Below are 22,903 nucleotides of genomic sequence, written 5' to 3'. Positions count from 1 at the left end.
TGCAGAGGTGAAATACCATACTCTTATATTTGTATGATATGTGGTGGAAGACATGTAGGTGGGAGCTCAAACTAGGACTCTTCCTTTTCTCAAACATGGCTATATTTTTCTTGTTCTTCTGGTACTCTTAAGAGAATCTCTTGTCCAATCCCATTAGTCCCGTCAATAGTTACGGTGTACAGTAGCTCCCTCATCACATTAATTAGTCTTATGTAGCAATCACATCCGAGACACTGTGGTAAAAGGGATCGACCAACAAAGGGTTAAAGTGCCTAGCTCGGCCGTAGGGGTGTCTGGGATGGCCCTACACCCCTTGGAGGATGGCCGATGCCTAAGGGGTGAGGTACCTTACTCACAGAGTGGTTGGGGTGGCCCGACCTCTCTGAAGAGTGGGTGAGTATAGGTTCTGCTTCATCGTGAGTCAGCTTGACAAATCATAACACTTATTGTTAGAACATCCCCAACACATAGATCAAGAACGCTCACGAATGACAAATCACAAATCAGCAACTCACAAATTCAAATTAACATCATAGATCAAGGACACTTTGATGGATGTTCCACCACAACTATAGAACTTGCTCGGCTACCATCATTGTCACCTAAACGTGGTCATCATTGGTATCCCTTGAGTTGTCTACTTTGCTCCATCTCCTACATACTTGGTATAGGGTTGCCGGATCCACTAGTGGGGGTGCTGAGGTCCCTCAATCCATCGCAAACCCTCTGAACCCCTTCTCATTCCTCGTCTACAGTAGTTACCGTGCCGAGGTAGGGGAGGAATATGTTGTCAAGTAGATCTTTGTCACCTTGCCTTTGGAGTGGGGGAACGGGTCCAATGCCCTCGATAATGTTGGAGAAGAGGCTATTATTGGTTAATGTATTGAAGCTCCACCCCTATCGTGAGTTACTTCTTAATTCTTGGCCATATTGGACACTACACGATCAGCCATTTGCTTCACTAGAAGTTACACCGATACTAGATTGGTAGAGAGTTGCTTCCTCACTCTTCAGTTAGATCCACTGGTGGAGAGGCTAGGGTCGCCAGATCTAGCATGCTTGGCATTGCTGGCTGATGATGTGGCACTAGTGGCGGGGAGAGGGGACGTTGGATGACACCGCTCGTTGAGAGTAGGGCAACATGCTTGTTGCCTGTGGAGGGGAGAAAGAAGAAGAAAAAAAAAGATCAATTACATTAAGCTTCATCGTTACTCAATTGGTTTGGCTCAGCTTGACCAGCTTTTTTGTGCAAGTTCTTGTATAAAACTAGCATTGATATATGTTTTTTCGTGCCGGTTGGTCAAAAATAAAAATCTGGCACAATGCCGATTGATATAAGAAAATGGTACTGATAACCCCACATCATTGCTGATTTTAGTTAACCGACATTGATGGGAAGTCACGGTTGTGGGGTATCATGGTTGAGGTGTTCTGTATTAGTGCATGATATAAGGTTAAATGTACAAATTTTACTGGATCTGAAAATTTAGGGTGAAAAATAGGCTTTGGCACTCAAACTCTTCTCAAAATTAATTTTCCGTGCTGAGCAAAAATATATGTTAGTTTTTGCCCTTAACTATCAAAACTGGACAAATGACATCCTCCCGAGTGGTTCTATACTTTTAATATAATTTTTTGGTGATTTTCACTTGTTCAAACCCCTATTATACATGTTTTCTTTTGTACAAACTAGAAATTTACACAAACCATATTTGTACGCACCCTGATTTAAAACCTAGTGAACAAATTCATTCACCCACGGCCTATCGCCATAAATGGTGCTTCTCTCAAGAACGTTTTGCTGATGTGGATGTCAACTAATTAGGTCAACACACTAAGAGAATAATATGATTATAGTTCAATCCAAATCAGTGTACAATATAGGTTACATTTTCTTTATCTTATTTAAAATATGAAGGTAGAGAAACTACTGGGGTGATTGTTTAATTTTTCTATTTAAAAAGCAGCAAATTTATGAATATGAATATAACTTTTATATATGTATTCTTAGTGATCTAAAAACCAAGGCTGAAAATATAGGGACAACTGATTTTTTAGTTCAAGGTGAAACTGAAAACACTTGCTCCCTTGCACGCCAAAAATAAGTCATTTTAGCCGTCTCTAATACGTACTACTAAATGTGAGGTGCTTTGAAAGTTCAAGCTTGTATAATAAATACTAGCTATTATCACTACACAAACTAAATAGTTAATAATCCATGTCTTTTTTTTATTATAAGCATAAGCAAAATGACTTATTAACGATAAAAAAATAATTTGTGCATAAAATATCTAAAAACAAACACTGAAATAAATTGTAATAAAAAACTCTAAACTCAACTCTAGATTTAAGCTTTAAAATTTAATTTTACTTGTAAACATAAAACATAAGTTATTTCGAATCATCGGGAGTACAACCTAAGCTAGTGTATGGCATTAGACAATTCCTTTTACTGTATGCACACTTGGAATCAATTGTTTATTTTGTATATTATATGTATTTGTAGGCCTCAGGACTGATATAACTTGATTAGGAGAAGCATCTAGCCTCTCCTGCACACGTTGACTTGCAGATAATTAATAATAATAAACCCAGGCAGGCAAGTTGATGCGTAAACCTAGCCTGTCGGCATGCAGGTCGTCGATCGCGTAGGTTAGCATGAATTAATCTCTGGATCAACTTGCTTCAAATCATCACTAGTCAACTAGTCACTGATGCACCTATTCGTTCGTTGCTATGGATACCTCGTCGGCATGATCTAGCATTCTAATTTCATGATATATATTTTCATATATAAACATTTGTTGGAGGGTTTTTTTTTTGCTACATACAGTTTATTCATGGCTAGATTTGTCAGATTAATTTTAACCTTCACCTGCTAAATATACTAATTTCATAGTAAGTATCTGGCAAGTTTTTTCTTCATTGTACGTAGTACGGTGTGTGTGTGTGTCAGTAACTCAGTAATTCAGTGTACCTATGTACGTTACGTACAGACATCTACGTCGTCGCCTGCAATAATCCTGCGTATATACCTCTTGGCCTGCTGTACATTAATCCATTTCAGTTTTCACACCCATAATGGAGCTAGTACTGAACCAGATCGATCTAATTGACTAAGCAGCTCACTGTCATATAATTACTATGGTAAACTGGCAGTACTGACGATGAGTTAATTTTTAACTGTGCATTGGATCGACTGATCAGGAAGGAACCTATTGGAAATCGGTTCATTCAGCTGTAATTAATTAACCCCATAACGGGTGAAATATTGGATGGTCAAATACGAATATATAGCTAGCAGCATCAAGGTACTCATCTTTCTTGTGGAATCTCCAGATCAGGACACACATGATCCTCCATTAATCAGGCCACGCATCGATCTGCTCATCGTTAAATGTAGCAACAGATCGAGATTAATTTAAAGTGGTACCCCCGATGAATTATTATTCGTAATATATGGTGACATTAACTGGTGTCTCTCTTGAGCGTTAGATTGATGCTTGCCATATACTCCTACGAGATCTCGATCTCAAGTTTTGACGTTACATATATATATATATTGTTTTTCTTTTCAAATTTGATTTAGCTAGTAATTAACCAATTGATTCGTTCCTAGCTAACACATAAGAACTTATCTACTAAATGAGTTCATATGTGCATATATACCCGGTTTGGAGTTCGAGGATTTTTTTTTTGAAAGATCAAATGAAGGATTATATCATTAGCTAATGGAGATGAGACACAAATTACGAGACTAGCAAGCTGTACTACTCGAATTATATACAGCTTCTAAAATCATATGGAGGTCCTCAATCATATGTAAGTACGTACTTGAATTAATTGCCTAGTAGCCAAGCATGCATTGGAAAGAGAGGCAGAACTTGCCACCTTAAGAGATTCGAAATGAGAATCACATTCAGTTAATTAGTAAGTTTTGTGAGAGTCAAACAAGATTGGATCCGGTGTACAGTAAAAATAAATTTAACTAGCAACAGCTAGCTAGACGCCTAGACCTAGTTACATATCTCACCAACTCGCCATACTCTGGTCACTTCCATCTTGGCATGCTGTCATGCCACTAAGATAAAAAAAAAAAAGCTTGCAAAACCTCCATCCAGCACTATAAATACCCAAGCAACCCTTGCTTTGCCTTCCATCCCATCCAAGCACACTTAGCTAAGCTCAAAATGGCTGCAACAAAGCTTGTAGCTCTTAGCTTTGCTGTCCTCATGAGCATTGGATTGGCCAATGCTGCAAGGGTGTCTAGATACGCCAGTGCCGAGGGATCAGGTGCGGGAGGAGGCGAGGGTGGGGGCTCTGTGAATGGCGGCGGTGTGGGGAATGGGAATGGTTATGGAGTTAGCCAGAGTGGAAAAGGAGTCCACGCCACCGCTGGAGGAGGCGGCTGGGGTGGCGGTGGATCGCAGTACAATGGTACTGGATATGGCTCTGGAGCTGGCGTTGGTTCAAGCTCTGGCCAGATGAGCACAGGTGGTGGGAGTGCAAGCGCTGGAGGTGGTGGTGGAGGCGCCGGTGGTGGACAAGCTGGAGGCGTTGCTGGATCCAGCGGTTACGGGACTGGCAGTGGCAGTGGGTCTGGAGCTGGTGAGGCAGACGGTGGTGCCCCTTCACCGTCCCCACCATATGCAAACGCATATGCAGGTGGCAATGGCAGTGGTACCGGTAGTGGCCAAAGTGGTGGGAGTGGCAGCGGCGGTGGCGGTGGATCTGGTTATGGTGACGCCAGCCCTTAAAATTTTCCGTTCTTTGGTGTCAACTAAATTTACGTTGGAGCCCATGCAGTCTTTTATTTGTTTCACCTTGATATCGTAGTATTTGTTTTGTTTTGATTTTATCCTTTGATGTATTAGGGAGCAACTAATAAAGGGCTCCTTTCCCCATGTGGAAGGAATTTTAGATAATGTATCACTTTTAGAATTCAACAACAGATGCGAGAACTATGTCACAATGATATTTGAATCCTAACATATGTGATGAGGTTTATATGGTGTTGTCTCCGAATCTTGTTTTCATGATTCTATCTGTACACTTGGATCCATATGTCCAATTTTTTTAAGACTACCACCACATGCTTTAAGACTACATAGATTGCGAACCAGGATCCCTTGAAATACACATGTGGTTTGAAGAATTAAGACGAGCGGGTCAATTTACTACTGCTAGTGCCAGCTCAATTTTATACTAGAACTTGATTGTTTTCTTTAGAAAAAGAAATGGTTTCGCACAGTGGAAAAAAACATCATCACCTAACGACGGCAACGGTGTTCGGGTTAAACCGGTGGCGTTTGGTTGCCGCTAGCGACCATAGGAGCAGCAGAGGGCGTGGATGGGTTAGGGAGGAGCGGAAGGTGGTGGTGGCCATGGCGCAAGAAAGAAGAGAAGGCTAGGGGCTCACCGCCACCGATGGAAGAGGTGAGAATAAAAAGAGTGGCGACAATGGCTGCGTTCAAAGGTGAGAGTTACGTCAACCAATTAGCTGCACGAAAAACGATAAATATAGTTAGTATGTAATTAGTTAAGTGTTACTCATTAAAATTTAAAAAATAGATTTATTTGATCTTTTAAAATAATTTCTATATTAAAAAATTTCGCATGAAATACGTGCTAATGGGAAATGAGGATTAGTACAGCTGGAGAGGCTGAAACAAACGCAGCCAATGGCGAGTGGTGGATAGCGATAAAAACGGATCGGAAACGGTCGGAAGCCACCTTTACCTTTTCGTTTCCATATTTTTTCGGAACCGAAATCAGAAACCTCGGATACGAAAACGGAATCGAATATTACTGAATACGAAAACGGCTCGAATTCGAATCGGAGCGGATACGGTAACAGATATTTATCGTATTATAAAAACTCTTAAACCGAGGTTTCAATTTTTTTCTAAAACAGTAGATCAATTTCAAACATTAGCAACTAACCACAATATTTTTACCATTATCATAAGTCACCTTGTTAATGATTGTCTAAATACCAAATAAAGGCTATAATTTATAAATTATTATAGTAAATACAAATCACGCAGATTATTATAAAAGTTTACATATGATATTATAAAATAAAATATGTATCATACAAGTTGATACAAAGTAAAGTGATTTTATATGTTTTTTTATTAAGGACTTAAGGCTAACTTGCTAGAGTAGTCTGGGTCATTTTTGTTGATATTTTGAATTTATGTCATATAGGCCTGTAGAAAAAGTTCGAAAATTTTCCGAGAAAAATTCTGGAAATATTCCGACCGATTCCGATTTCCGACCGATAGTGCCCTTACCGTTTCCGTTTCCGAGGAAAAAAATTTCGAATCCGTTTCCGTTTCCGGTAAATTTCGAAAAAATTCCGACCTACGTTTTCCATTTCCAAAAACTGGTCCGGAATCCGGAAAGATTCCGAACCGATTTCATCCCTAGTGGTGGAGCCAACCTGAGCTTGATTCAGCTGGCTAGTGTTGGCGAAAGGTGGTAGCGACAATGGTGGTGCCCTGGTGGGTGGCCGATGCAAAGGTCAGTGCGGCGCGACGTCGGCACGCCGTTGGTGCTGGTGTAGGCATGTGTAGGGAGGGCCACGCGGATAGGGGCGTCGGACAACGGCGACATGCATGCTATTGGCGAGAGAGAGAAGGGCCATCAGTCACGTGGGCCTTGGGCGCGTGCGTGTGAAGTGGACTCGGCTTGTTGGCGGTCGCGAGCGGAGTCCATGGGCCAAGCGAAGGCAGGCCGAGGCAAGCGCGATTGTGGACCCAACATCCAAACTAGGCCCCTCAACCCACGAAAGAATCTGGGCGGCTGCTGGCTCCAAAGTCCAATCCGCTGTCCACCTCGGCAAATTATAGCATCTCCAACGGTCTCTCTAAATTTGACTTTTCAAATGTCTATTTGGTCGCTCTCTATTTTTTTAACAAGTCAAATTTGTTTTCTGCTCCAACGGTCTATCCATCCATCCTCTGTATTTTCAATCTATGAGGTCGGGACCCCACGTGTCAGCATCCTTCTCTCTCCCCATCTCCTTCTCTCCTCCCTCTCTCTCTCTTCTTTTCTCTTTCTCTTTCTCTTCTCTTCTCTTTCTCTTGGCAGGCAGCGAAGCAGACGGCGGCGTGGCGGCCGGTGCAGCGTGGCCGCCAGCATGCGCAACGGCGGGTAGGTGGTGCCCAGAGCGGCACAGAGGTCAGCCTGACACATGGAGGCGTCCAGAGCAGCAGCGCGGCGCCAGAAAATGCGACGCAGGGAGGCGACGCCCGGAGCGGCGCGGTGGCCAGCTGTTAATGCTAGATTTTGGCAAATGGGCGTTATTGATTGAAACACGGTTAAATATTGAATCGGCTGGGAACAGGAAGCTTGAATCGGCTGGGAATAGGAAGCTGGACGCAAAAGGGTTGCAGCCGATAGAGTTCGAATCGGACAAGAATAGGAGTCCGATTGGGCCCAAAGCCTGGAGATAAGTTCGGTAGTTAACCGTGAGTCCGTGTAGATTAATTAGGATTTAACTCAAGGTTTGTTTAGGATTCTGTTATTTAATTAGAGTCCGAATAATGTAAAGTTAGGTAGTAGCGGATTCTTATCTGGTTAGTTATTTCCCGTGGCTATAAATATAAGTGCCTGGGGTCTTTGTAAATCATCGCTCGATCAATTGAACTTGGCGCATCGCCTCAAATTATCGACTTGCTTTAGCTTTCGACGCGGGGTTTGTCAGCTTCGCAATGTAAGTTCTAGTTCGTCAAAACCCGTCGATCAATTAAGACAGAACCGTCTTGGTTGTATCCGATCTTCTGAGTTCTATCATTGTTTTGATTTGTTTTGGTTTAAGGCAATGGTAGTTCTCGATCAAGTTCTCGTAAGTTCTTATGTCTGATCTGTTCGCGTGAGTCTTGCTGATCTAATTCTGTCTCGGTTTGGTCCGATCAATTAGGTTTGCTTGATTCATGTTATCAGATTCGATTAGGGGCCTGCGAGGGTTTGCTGCTGGAGTTCTAGCTAGCGTTATCTTGACTAATTCATTGACTGGTTTATTAATCTTGCTGGTCTTCGTGTCTCTGTGGTTATATCGCGCTGGGTCGCATACTGTCTCGGTTAAGTCTGATCTATGTGTTTGGTGCGATCTAGCTATAGAGGTTTGTCTGATCGGCTGAGTTTAATAGATTGGTTGGTGGATTATGCGGCTTTGTTATCTTATTATTCATATGCTATGATATTTATCTGATATCATGCGTGGTTATGCTTAGATCTGTATTGTCTCGATTAGGTTCTATCTTCTAGATCTGGTATGGGCATACATGTGGTCGGTTAATGTTGTTTTATGCGAATAATTAGTATGCATGTTCTAGTTTATTGTATAAATTCCATGTTTAGTCTTACGTCGGCTAACAATTTAGTGGATGATAAATGTTGGAGCGGTCCGATCGGCCGAGTAATCTTAAAACTATCTCGGTTGGGTCTGATCTTTTGAGATTAGTTTGCTGGTTGACTTATCTGGTGTTTATCCTGCTTCTGACTCAGCCGATTGAGCATATTTTACATGTTATCATGAAATTCCTGCAAAGCCAATCGTCTGGTCTATCGGCTAGGGTCCTGGAGCGGTATCGGTATCCGGCCGATAGCGAATTCAGGGTTAACTACTTTTTCTATATTATATCTTGTCAGCTACAGGATCAAACTGACTGGCACGACCGGTATCTCTAAGAATTAGATCCTGCACTGGAATGGTCTAAGATTAATTCCCAGGCCTACGTGTATGACCGTTGATTGTTATTTTCAACGACAACACCGACGTGGGAGGCGACACGGCAGCTGACCCAGAGCAGCGCGGCGCGTGTGGGGTGGAAAGGGGGGTGGGCCGGAGTGATGGTGCACGCGGACGGCAACGGCCTCCGCGGCGACGGTCTCGGTTTTTCCACCAGGCGATGGCGACCGACGGCGGCGGCTTGGCCGAACTGCGATGGTGATCGGACGACAGAGGTGGCTTGGCGGGACGGTGATGGAGACTGGACGACGGCGGCGACCGGACTGCGGGTGGGTGGGATGCGATCTGGCCTGGAGGATGGATGTGATCTGTGGCTGGGTGGGAGAGTTGCAGTGCGGGCTGCACGCGTGGGGCCCACAGATGGCAATCTTGGTTTGGCTGGTCAGCTTTGGTAGTTGAGGGACTAGTTTGGCCAGCCAAATAGCTTGATCACTCGGTTAGTAAGTTTGTTGGAGTGTATTTTTTGACCAAAATTACTAAATTTTAGCTTGGAGAGCTAAATAGCTATGCTGCTGGAGATGTTCTTAGTTGTATTTAGCTCCTCTGTTTTGCCCCTGCTCTGCTTTCACACTATGATAATGTATAATACTAGTATATCCAGATCGACGTCCCGCGCTTTTGTTACATGATATAACAGACAGTAATTTGGTACTGGTACTATAAATCAATAATTCGTACCGTTGCTATAGTAAATAACTGCAAAAATCACGGTTTTACACAGTTGTTTTATTCTGCGTTCCTCTGCCGTTACCAACTAAAGACGGTTTTATGGGTGAAAAAGAAGAGGCAACAAAGAGTTCGAGACTGCACATGGAGGCTCGTACTGTCATATTTGTACTCCTATAGACTAGTGAATAAACTGTTGGAGAGGAGAAGAAAAAAAATATGGAAAGAAACCTATTTGTCTAGCTGGTTTTATGGGTATTTGAAGAGCCAAAAAAAAGGCCCATAATAAATATTTTGACACCGTAATATATGTCAGTTTGTGGCCATATATTTTATTTGGACTTCTTAACTGTAGTAAGCATTTGACATTGTAATGATTGTAAGAAAAGCCAGCAATGAACCAGAATTATGTACCCATATGGCCATATCCAATATAATTTAGCTCTTCAAAGAGATCAGGCAGCCACTATAGCTAGCTTCAGCCATTGGGATCAGCATTGCAGAGTTAATTAATCCATCATTTTGCGTTACTCAACTCAAGATTCGATCTGGTTAATGGGAAAAAGATACTACTCTCTATGTACACCTGGCCGCTGACTCTCACAATCTAGACACTTCCATCATGTTGGCATGTTAGTAATATATTACAACCTCTGCAGGACCTCCAGCACTATAAATACCCATGCAATTCTTTTGCTTTGTCGACCATTGCATCTAGCCCCTACCTTATTTCATAATGGCTCCCACCAAGCTTGTAGTTCTTAGCTTCTTCGTCCTCATGAGCATTGGGTTGACCCATGCTGCTAGAGTTCTAGGTATGCTAATGCGCAGGGAACATGTTCAGGAGGGGGTAATGGTGGTGGTACCTGAATGGGTGTGGTGCAGGAACCGAAAACGGTTATGGTGTGGCTACAAGCAGACAAGGAGCCCATGCACATGCTAGTGGTGAAGGTGGAGGTGATGGTGCAACGTCCTATAATGGTAATAGATATGGTGAAGGATTTGATACTGGCTCAAGCTTTAGTCAAATAAGTAATGGATACTATCAAGGTTATACTGGTAATGCTAGTGCTGGTGGAGGTGGTAGTGGAAATGGTGGCGGGCAAGGAGGAGGTAGTATTGGATCTAATGGTTATGGGACTGGTTTTGGAATTGGATCTAGAGCCAGTGAGGCAGTTGGCGGTTTCTCCTTGCCAAATCCATCATATGCAAATGCACATGCCAACGGTGGTGTCACTGGTGGTGGTCAAAATAAAGGGAATGGTAATGGCGGAGGTGGTGGATCTGGCTATGGCGATGCAAACCCTTAGAAATTTTATGTTTTTCTCTTTAGTTACATTTGAGTTAGCCCCAACCTAGCTTTTCTTATCTCAACATACTTGCTTTTGTATAACTTATAGTGTATTTTGTTTTGGATCAACTAATAAATGGATTGTTTTCTTGAATGTATTGCATGGCTCCGCACTACAGCACCCAACAAACCTCAAGGGTGCTATGTTACTATGACCTTAGGTTCGAGGTAAATTATCGATCAGGACTTCAGTCATTAGGTGTATACAATGCTGTCATCTCTAAACATGAATGAATGATGGTTCTATGCCTATCTTTGGAGAAATTTTTATGATGCTTGACCACCATGTTTTTAACGTAAAATTGTCCTAGTTTGAACAACCTAGGACCAGGACGTGAAAATGTGGTACCTCAAGTCAGCATCATAAGAACGGTAAAAAAAAAACTTCTTACATCTTTTTACATCGGTATAGAAGCCCACATATCGAAGAATACCTCGGCATGCCTTAAGGATAGTACGGTGTCAAAGTGGATCCCTTCAAAATGCAGTAGGACGTGTATAATTTCGAGTAGGAGTAGGAGTAGAGCCCGGTTCATACCGCTAAGAATCCACCACAGAGCAAGGAACACAGAGAGGTAGTAACTAAATATCACATTGTGAGATCAAGAGGACAATTTCCTCTTGAACAGCAAACAAATAGTCAGCTCGATTGTTTAGGTCGTGTGACTGTTTGATTGATGCACATATCCACACGGTTATATTAGTATCTGAATGCCTGTCACGTACAGTAAACCGTGCACGCATGATTTCAATGAATTCTCTCTAATAATTAAGTTGAACAAGCTGTATATATATCTTCAAAGACTGGCGCGCCCCCAACACAATGACCGATATGCCCATATACGCTTGGATATTAAGCGTATGTTTCACACCACTTAACCAACTTACCAAGAAGAGTTAAAATCGGTTAATAATATAATGGACATTGTGACGATCGTCTCTCACAAATCACGATTACATATGAATGGAGGCCTTTAATTTCCATGTTTCGTCACCAAATCTGCATGATTTGCTAAGAGGGTGCATGTTAGTGGCTAGTGATGCACTCCAAGGCCAACACCTACTTGCAAAAATTAATTTTCGTAAGCGGGCTTAATTTACAATGCTTTCATCATTTTTACATGTGGGGTATTTGTAGATCGACGGGTTCTCCGTGAAAATCATATTTGCAGAAGTGTTTGTTTCGAAAAATACTTTGAGTGCACATTTTCTCTGACAATATTTTGAGTGCGTTTAAGCTAGTCTATTATGTTATTTTAGTTGACCATTATTTTATTCAATTGTTTCTTTTTATATTTTGGATTGATCAATTAATGCATTGAGATGTGCAGAACCTGTTGCATCTTGGTGTGTTATGTTCTTAATTCCTAGATCTGTCCAGCGCTTGGAAGAACCAAATAACGTGAATAAAACTAACTATACTGTACAGAAAAATATGTGTAAATTACTGACATAACTATTCTGTTTTTACTGATACGTATCAACCTAGCTGGACGAAACATCATCCCGATTCATCATTATTTCATCGACAAGTAGCCATTAACATCACTAAAAATTGATACGGATACTACCAACGGATCGAGTCAGTTAACTGACTGCTCTTACGATTACCCCTACAAATATATTTTTTTTTAACAAACGACGGAATTTCATAGAAGAAGAGAGTTGGCCCTGTTTATAAGGAAAACCAGGTCCGAAAACCATACAGAACACTGCTAATTGAGGAGAACCGGCTCAACCTGAATTGTACGGTCAAGGGAGGACCGGCAACACCTAGGACAAATGGACGAGGAGGCGGCAGCATAACTAGAGAGAAAACCACCATGCCCGACTATAAGCATCGTTGCTGAGGTTGACTACAAGTCATCGTTGCCGAGGTTGACTACAAGACAGACTAGTCGCAAAGTAGGACCTTCAAAGCGAAGCCTCCAACAAGGAAACAACGTCAAAGATGTTGACATCGCTCGTCCAAAATCATGGACTGGGTTTTCACCCGAAGGATTAAGGGGAACCTAGAAAAGAATGCCTTCAAGAAGAAAAACGGCGCCCGCAGACGTCATCGTTCTGAGCACCAGTTTAACTGATCAAGGCTTTCGCCATAGCTAGATTCCCCTTAACTACCATTAGCGAAAGTTACCAAGATTTACAACGACATGAAAGAGTGTTATCGTTGCCCCTGCTAGGCAGACTGGCACCCCACAAATATATCTCGAAGTGTGTAAACCGATGTGTCGTTAACTTCATGGGTCTCCTCGATCGCCTATGGTCAAGTGGACATGGATTATGTATCTGTGTTAGTGCAGATATTTACTGTGGCTATAGCTGTGATATGCAGTAACTAATCACTCTATTTACAAATGATTACCATAGCAAAGTACTGTTAATTTGTAGAGTAACATTTGCTGTGGAATGTTAATTTATCGCAGATCAAACGGTGGGTACAAAAATGAACCTTATTGCAAGCTGATGTACCTCTCTGCCGTACCAGAGAATCTTCCATGACCAAATCACCAAATTACACATCCAAACCGAAGCTTTACGTACGCTAGTTGCTACGACTTAATTGCACAGTTCATACGTACATATATATGTTGTTTTCTAATTGTCAAATCCAAATCAAAGCTTAGTAAGTACCAAAGCTTAATTCAATCTTCTCCAGTTGCCACTTTGTTTACTGCGGCATCATCATCTCACTGTACTTTCAACGATGGGATCCCAAATTCCCATCGCTCAAGATGGATAGATAGATTTGGACGATCTTTTGCCTCATCGATCTTTTCGTTTCTACTTATACTTAGAAGCCAAAATTTAAATTTTCAATCTTAAACTTGAAGTTGATTTTAGGTTATTTCACCAAAGTTTATTTTCTGGCTTTTAATTTTAGATTATTAAGAATACACAAATAATTTTTTTATTTATAAATAATTTTTCGTTTGTAAGTATAGTCCCTTTGGTTTTTCCACACCTAGCTTCCTCCGAGATGCACTTGCTCGTTTTCAATCCTTCTCTGTTCATCTTTTCTGGGGCACCTCGTGTATCCATTTTGGCAGAATCGAATACATGCAAGCATGTCAAGCCCGAGGTCAACTCGGGCACAGCGATCGCTGACTGCTTCCTCGGCGTTCGAGCCGCCTTAATTAGGCCACGTTAAGTACACTTTCAGAGGAGAAAAAGCTAAACAAAAACAAACCCCGGCGAGGTATGGCCATCTCGAACGCCGTACGTCAAAATGTGGTTAATTTTCTGGGACCTCGCCGGCGACGCGTTGAATCGATCGATCCCCAGGTTGCACACGGCTCGTGCTAATCAGCGATTAATTAATTAATTAATACTCCTATCTTGTGGTCAGCAGTGCAGTGACACGACGTCGTCGTTTATTAGCAGGAGGTAATTATATATTCTCAAGTCCCAACTCGATCGATCGAGTTGCAGCGACCGACGGGGCTTGATTTCTACACTTCGAGCTGGCCGGGGTTAATTAACCTGTGTCCAGTCAGGGCTACAAATTGCAGCCAAACATAATGCGATGCAATGCATGGCGTACGTGCAGATATATATGTATATATCTTCCAGAGTACTTAATCTCACTGTCACTGCTGCCTTGGCTGCATTAATTAAGACGTAATTAAGAGGCTGAGAGCACTGGTTTAATTATTAGCTGCAGTTTATACTTATCTAGCAACATCTAGCATTGACTGCATTGATCAAGCTAGCCCACCCAAACAATAATCTGTGTCATGAGAAGGGAATCGATCGAATCTACAGCTCACTAGTAGGCTTCGAAGAAACAATAGTCTGAATAATTAACATGAGATCATTTATACGCAACGCGGCATCAATTGATTGCCAACAAAAAATATATATATATATATAGTTTCCATAACACATGCAGGCATGCATCTTGATCGATGCAGTCAACTGGTCAACTCAACAATCAACGGACGCAACGACTCACACTCTTGATGACTCGTAGAGAGAAAATATAAATAGAAAACCTCATCATCGAATCGAATCTCCCTTGATGGTCATCGCCCATTTATCCATTTCGTCGCGCATGGATGCAAGCCGCTTGTAGAAGAAGATCATCACCCCTATTTTTTAGCTCATCCTTATGCTTCGAAACTAAAATTTAAATTTTTAACTTTAAATTTAGAGTTAATTTTAATATTTTTTTACCGAAGTTTATTTTTCAGCATTGCCTTTTAGATTAGTAAGAATACATATATAAAAATTTTATTCATAAATTATTTTCCTTTTACAAATATAATGTTTAGTTTTTTTCATGAAAACAGAGAGGAATTTAAACTCTAGAGGGGACGTCCTCTTATCTATTACATGTTATCCAAATAGTTATAAAAAAATTTGAAAACAATTATGAAGATAGATCAATATGAGATATATTACTACACAAACATGCAGGTAAAATATGACTACTTCTATAATCCATAATGAAAAAACAAATTAAACTCTGAATAATATACTCACATTCATATTTGTTATTTTTGTTATGGATTATATAATTCATGTTTGAACTTTTGTGGAGTTTTATATTTAGTATAAATCTATCTTCATAAATATATTTTAAATTCTTTGATAACTATTTAGATAATATGCGATATAGATACGGAGATATCCTCCTACGAACGTAGAATACTTCCGCTAAAAACCCAAACAATATACGTGCACGACGTCCGGTAAAAACCCATGTCTCGCGCGCCAGGCCGGCCGCCATCCCATGCACGACGTTCGCCGCTATAAATATCCATGGAGACCTCTCCGCTGATCGCCACCCACTTCATCTCGGTCACGCAGTCGGTACAATACCATGGCGGCTGCCACACCAAAGCTCGTGGCTCTGGGCCTCGCTGTCCTCCTGAGCGTCGGCTTCACCGGTGCCGCGAGGGTAGCCAGGTACTCGGACACGTTCTCCGGCGGAGGGGGTGGTGGCGGCGGAGGAGGAGGCGGCGGCGGCGGGTCGCAGGGAGGATGGGGCTCCGGGTCAGGTTACGGCTCCGGCGGCGGTTACGGTGAGAGTGGTGGGTACTCGGGCTCGGGCAACATGTGGAACTACGGCAGAGGAGGCGGCGCTGGTGGAGGCGGCGGCGGCGGCGGCGGGACGAACGGTGGGTACGGCTCCGGCGGTGGCTCCGGCTACGGCGCGGGCCGCGGATCGAGTGGCTCCGATTCTTCGTCTTCTTCTTCGGCACCGGGGCCTGTCAGTATTGGCAGCGGCGGCTATGCTACCGGTGATGGCGAGGGCGGCGGCGGCGGCGGCGGTGGCGGCTCTAATGGAGGCAGCGGGTATGGCTTCGGTTCCGGCGCTGGCCAAGGCGCTGGCGAGAGCGGATCGTCGACAGCGATGGCGCCGGCTCCGTCCAGCGGTGGCTACTACAACGGCTACGCCGATGCCGTCGGTGGCGGCGCTGGCGGCGGCGGCGGACAAGGTGGAGGCGACGCCGGAGCTCCGAGCTACGGTATTGGCTCGGGAGGCGGCTCCGGCGCCGGTGAGGCCGGAAACGACGGCTCCTCCGGCGGAGGCTACGCGTCAGGAATGGGCGGCGGCTACGGCGGCGGAGGCGGCGGCGGCGAGAACGGCGGGTACGGCAGCGGCAGCGGCAAGGGGGCCGGATCCGGTAGCGGCGGATACCATTAAATCCAGTAGATTTTATCGACATGGATGGATTGGTCCCGTCATTTTTAGGCTACCAGCTGCACGAGCATGCTTAATTTTCTAGGGTTTGTACTGCTTCGTCTTAATTAGGATGTTCTTAATAATTTAGAGGGCTCCATCATTTGTATTTTGTAATGCAAAATGATGCATGTAATGGCACTCTCCGTACCAGCAATGAGCCAATGATGCAAGCATGATGTTTTGTTCTTGTCTGTTGCAATCTTTCACTGAATCCTCTCTTTTTTTTATTTCATTGTTATGACTGTTACTAATTCCATGTTAATTAAACTATTCATTGGTATAACAAAAATTAACAGACGGATAAAAGACAAACACACATGAGAGAATGGTACATATGGGCCGAATTTTTCAACTTTATGGGCCAAAAGTTTGTGCAGATGGGCTGAAACTGTGTTGCTCGTAGAAGCTACTATAAAAGGTGCCAAATCGTAAAGGCATAAGATTGTATATAGAAATCTCTAATACCGAATTCAATGCAGATTACTTGGCCAGCGGTGTGCCATCGTGTCACTGCCTGGCAGCTGCCAGCTGCAACCTGCCTCTCTTCTTTCCATTTCCCTCTCCCCTCTCTTCTCTTTCTTCTCGTCAGTCATCGTTAGATAGAAGATTGAGAGAGATCGACCTGCCCCACTTGTCAGTCATGGTTATGAGTAACCATGAGTAAGAATTATGGTTAAATAATTAATTAATAACAGTACGGTTTAACAATTATTAGAATCAATTTAAATTTGAATCTTTGAATAAGCATAACTTATTCATTTTTAATCTGATTAGAGGGAAACATGAACTTAAATTTATCTAAATTCATAACCTTCCCGATGATATTAAATTCACTATTTAATAAATATAATTTTATTTATGAAATAATTAATACCAATGGTTAAGCAGTAGTAAACCTAAAAATGTGCTAATAAATAAAAGTTCCTCATCTCTTTTGCTCAGTGGTCCGAATGGGCCGGCTACCCACAATCCAATTGCCCACTCCACCTAACCGGGCTTTGGTGCATGTTTTGTTAATTTTATAGTTAGGCCCTTACATTATATAAAATATTACTTTATACTCCATCGCAATATTTAAAATTAAAAGGAACACACCAAGCTCATCATTCCGAAAATACATAAAATTTACTCGGAATTCCTTCAAATATATTTTTAAATTAAATAAACAAATTTACATAAAAACATATGCATGCAAAACAACATTACATATACTGACAATATACTGACAAGAGCAATAAAAACATATTTAACTTATTAGACTGGCTTATCTTTGTGGCAAAATTCCACAGGTTAAAATGTGGTGATACTAGGCGAATGATAAACCCAATAGATACAGTCATACACTTTAAAACACATCAATCTTTATTAAAACTAATTAATAAAGGCATTAATTATGAATTTATGGTTACATTACTAAAAACTAAACTGGTGCATTTGTAATTACGTGTGGCAACGCCACGCTTTCTTTCTAGTTGCCAATTAAGAGCAAGCGGGTTATTCGGTGCGCCCACGTGGCACTGTGCGCATGACGACAAAAATTGGTGACGGACTTTCTCTCCATGCGGTTGGAAGCTGAGGAGGCAGGCCTGCGCTGTTATGGGCCTTATGGGCCGAAATCAATTTGAACAATTTATCCCTTAAGTGGCCAGAATCCATGGAAATTTATCTATAATTTCTACTACCCGTCACTAAATGCTATTGACTTTTAATGCATATTTGACTATTTGTCTCATTCAAAAAGTTTACATAATTACTAATTTTTTTATATCGTTTTATTTATTATTAAGTATATTTTTATGCATATATATAACTTTAAATATTTAAAAAAAATTAAATAAAACGAATAGTCAAACGTGTATAAAAAAGTCAATGACGTTAAATATTTAGGGACAGGGGGAGTATTAAAAAGTCGGGTAACTTTTTGATATTGCGAAGTTTTGCAGTTATTTTCTGAATTGTTTTAAAATTGAGTAAAATTGTGTAACAGAAAGTCTTTTCAACTAAAAGTTAGATTTCAATTTGAAAAATCCCGGGAAACTTTAGTAAACTTTGTACTAATTAAAAATTCGAATTTCTCAACTCACTGTTGGATTTGCCAACTCAATTTTTTTCCGACCTGTATTTGTTTTTATGAGACTTTTAAAACGATGAAATGAATCGATATCGGGCCGAAACCAGCACATTTGTTACTTGCCCCAGAAGTGAGAATTAATGCGTGCTATAGGAGACATGATTGCGTGGGATGGAAAATGACAAAACCGGAGGGGCCCCATCTTCGCAGGCGGTTTATTGTCTCCGGCTACCACTCCTGCCTATAAAAAATATTTTTTGACCGTACGTAAAAACCTTGTCGGAGCAGTGTGACTGTGACTTAGGCCGCGTTCGTTCTTTCCCTCCAAGTTAACTTATCCTCTCGTTTTTTTGCGTATGTTTCTCGAATTGCTAAACGGTGTATTTTTTGTAAAAAATTTCTATAGAAAAGTTGTTTTAAAAAATGATATTAATCTATTTTATATTTTTTTAATAATTAATAATTAATTAATCATGTATTAATCTATTACTACGTTTTCTGTGCCAGAGATAAGTTAACTTATCTCTCCATTCAAACGCGGCCTTAATCGATTAACTTGTGCGTACGCGCGTATTAGCCTCGCCCTCGTGAAGTAAACTGTGTAATCTATCGTTGCAGAACTCCTTTTGGCTCGATCAGTCTACTCTAGCAGGGCATCGATCTGAGCATGCACGCTGGCACATACATGAGCTGCACGTATTCGAGAAAACATGGTGCAATAATACGACACAAAAGCCACTCTCTGCGAGCAAATTAACTGAACAACTTAATTAGCAAATTAAGGTCAGAGTGCCACATGGTTTGTGCCAATCAGCTGCCGCTCCCCACTGGTAGCAGTGCCAATCAGCATTATAATTATTTGCAGTCAACATTTTTATATTAGGCACAAGTCCAATGCCTGGACTAAGGGCACGAGGTATTCACGATAATTCTTTTCATTTTAATCACTGGACGACTTCTACCATGTCAAACTCATGGAAGCCAGCTTAATAAGGCTAAGCTTTTGTATGGTATTCCCAATCCGGGCTGTTCTTTTGTCTCTTAATGAGGTTTGCAGATTGGATATATTATTGAGCAAGGGATCTGTTTGCAGTACAGCTTTGCAAGGCCCTCGGTGCTATAAATACCAATGCAACGCTAATGAGCTGGTCATCAAACATCCTTTTTCAGTTCACTGTGCGAAAAATTTCACAATGGCTGGGTCTAAGGTAGTAGTACTTAGCTTCGTTGTCCTCCTAGTCATAGGAGTAGCCAATGCAAGGCCGAAAAAATATGCTAGCGCTGGGGGCGAAGGCGGTGGCGGTGGAGGTGGAGGTGGCTCGCCAGGGGGTGGTTCTGGTGGGGGATCTGGCTCTGGTTCTGGGTATGGGCAGGCAAGCGGGCCTGGTGGAGCATATGCTAGTGGTGGCGGTGGTGGAGGAGGTGGTGGCGGTGGGTCCAATGGTGGATCTGGATATGGTTCAGGTTCAGGGTCTGGGTATGGTCAATCAGGGGGTTATGGGCCATATGGAGGAGGATATGCTCAAGGTGGGGGAGGCGGCGGCGGCGGTGGTGGTGGACAAAACGGTGGATCAGGATCAGGATCTGGTTCAGGATCTGGATCAGGTCAGGCTGGAGGATACGGACCTTACGGAAGTGGATATGCTCAGGGTGGGGGAGGCGGTGGTGGAGGTGGTGGTGGACAAAACGGTGGATCAGGATCGGGATCTGGGTCAGGATCTGGATCAGGTCAGGCTGGAGGATACGGACCTTACGGAGGTGGATATGCTCAGGCAGGAGGACAAGGTGGCGGCGAAGGTGGCGGACAAAGTGGTCCAGGGGGCAGTGGATATGGTAGTGGCTCGGGAAGTGGATCAGGAAGCGCTGGTCATCCATAGAGTTTACACACAACTTGATGACATATTATGGATGCATGAAGCTAGAAGCCTAGACATAATATGAGTTTATGTTTGTTATATACGTATACATTAAAAATAAGAAATAAAGGGCTTCTCGCGTGTTGGTGTATCATGAGACTGGCCTTTAATTTTTGTACTTATTGCCTGCAGTATGTGAATGTTTACACGTTGTTGCACTCAAAGATAATGAAATGGCCACTTCATCCAGTCTTCGAAAGCATGTTATGGACACATTCTTAGATCTTAAAGTTAAGACTACAAAATAAATTTCAATGTAAACCCCAAAAATCAACTCCAAATATAATGTTGAAAAGTCAAATTTTGGCTTATAACCATAACTATACGCGAAAAGATGAGAGTGAAAATCTATCTGGATTTCTGTAGTCTGTGACCTTAACAACACAGTTTGTTGGTCCTGTTTATTTTTTTATTTCATTTCTTCACAGATTTTGAGATATATCACTAGGAGACATTAAATACTTCATCCGTTTTCTAGTATAAAACTTCCTAATCTTCATAGATTCATATAAATATTAATACATCTTGACATATATACAAATCATATAAATTGATCAATGGATGAATCTAACCAAGGTTAGAAAGTTTTATAATTTAAAATACAGGGGTACAAAGCATATGCTATGCAAATGCCTGAAATATGACTTTTATTATTAAAAAAGTTAAGCTTTTCATAAAGCATGATGGTGGTCCTTAATATAAAGAAGTCACCCATTCCTCTAAGATATTGGGTGGGAGGGGGGTGATTGTTTTAGTTTTCTGATGGAAAAGACTAAACGGTATATTTAGAAACTAAAATAATTTATGAAGAAACGTTTATATACATCTTAGTGATATAAAGGCCAAGGTTGAAAATAAGCTACGGTAACCAAATCTTAAAATCAACTCCAAATTGAAGATTGAAAATTTAAATGTTTGCTTATAAGCATAAGATGAAGGGAAAACATGTTGTGTAATTAGTCCGAACTTGTTTTGCCACCATGTTTGAAACTTGTGAAACACGTCAAATTCTACTTAAAAAAATTATATTCAAGCTTCTCAAAAGAACATGAAATCTGCAGGAGTAAATTCTACAATGAAAACTAACCTTTAATTAATCCATTTTTTTAATAATAAAGCGTCAATTCCAGCATATGGATCAACTAAGCATGCATACACTAAACAGAGCGGAAGAACAATTCAATTTCTATTATATCATGAGAGTTGAAGGAAACCCATCTTTTTAGTGGCCAGTGAGAAAAAATAAATGCAAACGTTTGAGAACAGTAATATTTTTCCTAACAAATATAAAAAATATTTAAAATCGCAAATTTTGTCCTGCTAATTAATATTTTAAGCGAAGCAGAAGAAATTAATTGCAATTACATTGTAGCAGTATATATATTTATATAAAACTAGTAAGGAGTATTACATAGGATGAAAACGAGCCTGGCAGCTGTGGATACGTACGCTATTATACTTTGGGCACACACTTTTTATCGTACTGGAGAATTAACGAACTGATCGATGACGCCATACAAAAAGATCAACGATCGTTTATATAACCATTAATATTTATCCGTACGTACCTTCATTAATTAGTTTCATGTTTTTTACACAATGCCATTAGATCGAACTAACTGGCTAGAGAGATCAGTTAAAGAGTTAGGTTATATACCAGAGAAAGTCTCCATACAAACGACGACCTAGTGTAATTGATTAATTAATCAATCAATCAATTACTTAATTAATTAAGAGTAATTTTTACTATAATTAAGGAGATACCAAGAGATATCACTATTTTCTATGTAAAATTTGATATCTTCTAGTACATAGACAAGAATGGTATCTCATGATACCTCCTCAAAGATGAAAAAAAAGCTCATTAATTAAACCCTGCAACTTTGCACAAGGGTTATTGCTAGGTTAGTCTCAATGCATGTTTTATGGAGGTGTCATACATATTAAATATGATGTCATATTAGAAAAACTACTGACTTGATAAGACCATTAAATGAGTGAGTTTCATTATATGAGAGAGTAGTTTGTGTAGGATCGTAAAGAGACTTTCCCATCTCAAAAGCTAGCCATTAAGGTGAGAGGCTCTCCACCTTATGTCTTAAGTCCTTTGCCCCTACACAACCAATATGAGACTATTTAACAGTTTTATCCTCATAAAACTCATCTGACTCAGTTACCTAGTTTATAGTTTCGGTAACTATGCCATGAACCTATGCATTAAGACTGACCTAATGTTTAATGACAAAGTAATTAATACCATCGACATCATTGACCTATATATATATATATATATATATATAGTGCTTTATCGGCTCGACGAGGGATTCGATATGGTAGACTCAAATATGTGGTTTGAGCTCATCTTCAAGGTGGTTCTGGTGCTCATTTGTATCTCAACCGGCCTGGAACACCCTGAGATGTCTAGAAGTGCAAATATGACCGCTCCTAC

General features: G+C 41.2%; 3 protein-coding genes and 1 pseudogene across 3 annotated transcripts; all 4 read left to right on the top strand.

Annotated features, from left to right (window-relative positions):
- Window positions 1–4,190: 4,190 nt before the first annotated feature.
- LOC102706039 (glycine-rich protein DOT1-like) lies at window positions 4,191–4,874 on the top strand. The gene has a single exon (XM_006661748.2). It carries the CDS (start codon window positions 4,191–4,193, stop codon window positions 4,755–4,757), a length of 567 nt encoding a protein of 188 aa, XP_006661811.1. The 3' UTR covers window positions 4,758–4,874.
- Window positions 4,875–10,160: 5,286 nt separating this feature from the next.
- On the top strand, window positions 10,161–10,734 carry LOC102705751 (annotated as a pseudogene).
- Window positions 10,735–15,600: 4,866 nt separating this feature from the next.
- LOC121055497 (glycine-rich cell wall structural protein 2-like) lies at window positions 15,601–16,634 on the top strand. Its single transcript, XM_040528007.1, has one exon. The coding sequence runs from the start codon at window positions 15,601–15,603 to the stop codon at window positions 16,426–16,428; it is 828 nt and encodes a 275-aa protein (XP_040383941.1). The 3' UTR covers window positions 16,429–16,634.
- Window positions 16,635–19,731: 3,097 nt separating this feature from the next.
- LOC102705192 (putative glycine-rich cell wall structural protein 1) lies at window positions 19,732–20,415 on the top strand. The gene has a single exon (XM_006661746.2). It carries the CDS (start codon window positions 19,732–19,734, stop codon window positions 20,413–20,415), a length of 684 nt encoding a protein of 227 aa, XP_006661809.2.
- Window positions 20,416–22,903: the final 2,488 nt, after the last annotated feature.

Source organism: Oryza brachyantha, chromosome 10 (genome assembly GCF_000231095.2).
Source record: "Oryza brachyantha chromosome 10, ObraRS2, whole genome shotgun sequence".
Taxonomy (NCBI): Eukaryota; Viridiplantae; Streptophyta; class Magnoliopsida; order Poales; family Poaceae; genus Oryza; species Oryza brachyantha.
This window is presented reverse-complemented; position numbering and strand designations above follow the sequence as displayed.

What these genes read in the sequence shown, in the direction of transcription:
- LOC102705192 (XM_006661746.2), top strand. Translation starts at nt 19,732, where the DNA reads ATGGCTGGGTCTAAGGTAGTAGTACTTAGCTTCGTTGTCCTCCTAGTC.
- LOC102706039 (XM_006661748.2), top strand. Translation starts at nt 4,191, where the DNA reads ATGGCTGCAACAAAGCTTGTAGCTCTTAGCTTTGCTGTCCTCATGAGC.
- LOC121055497 (XM_040528007.1), top strand. Translation starts at nt 15,601, where the DNA reads ATGGCGGCTGCCACACCAAAGCTCGTGGCTCTGGGCCTCGCTGTCCTC.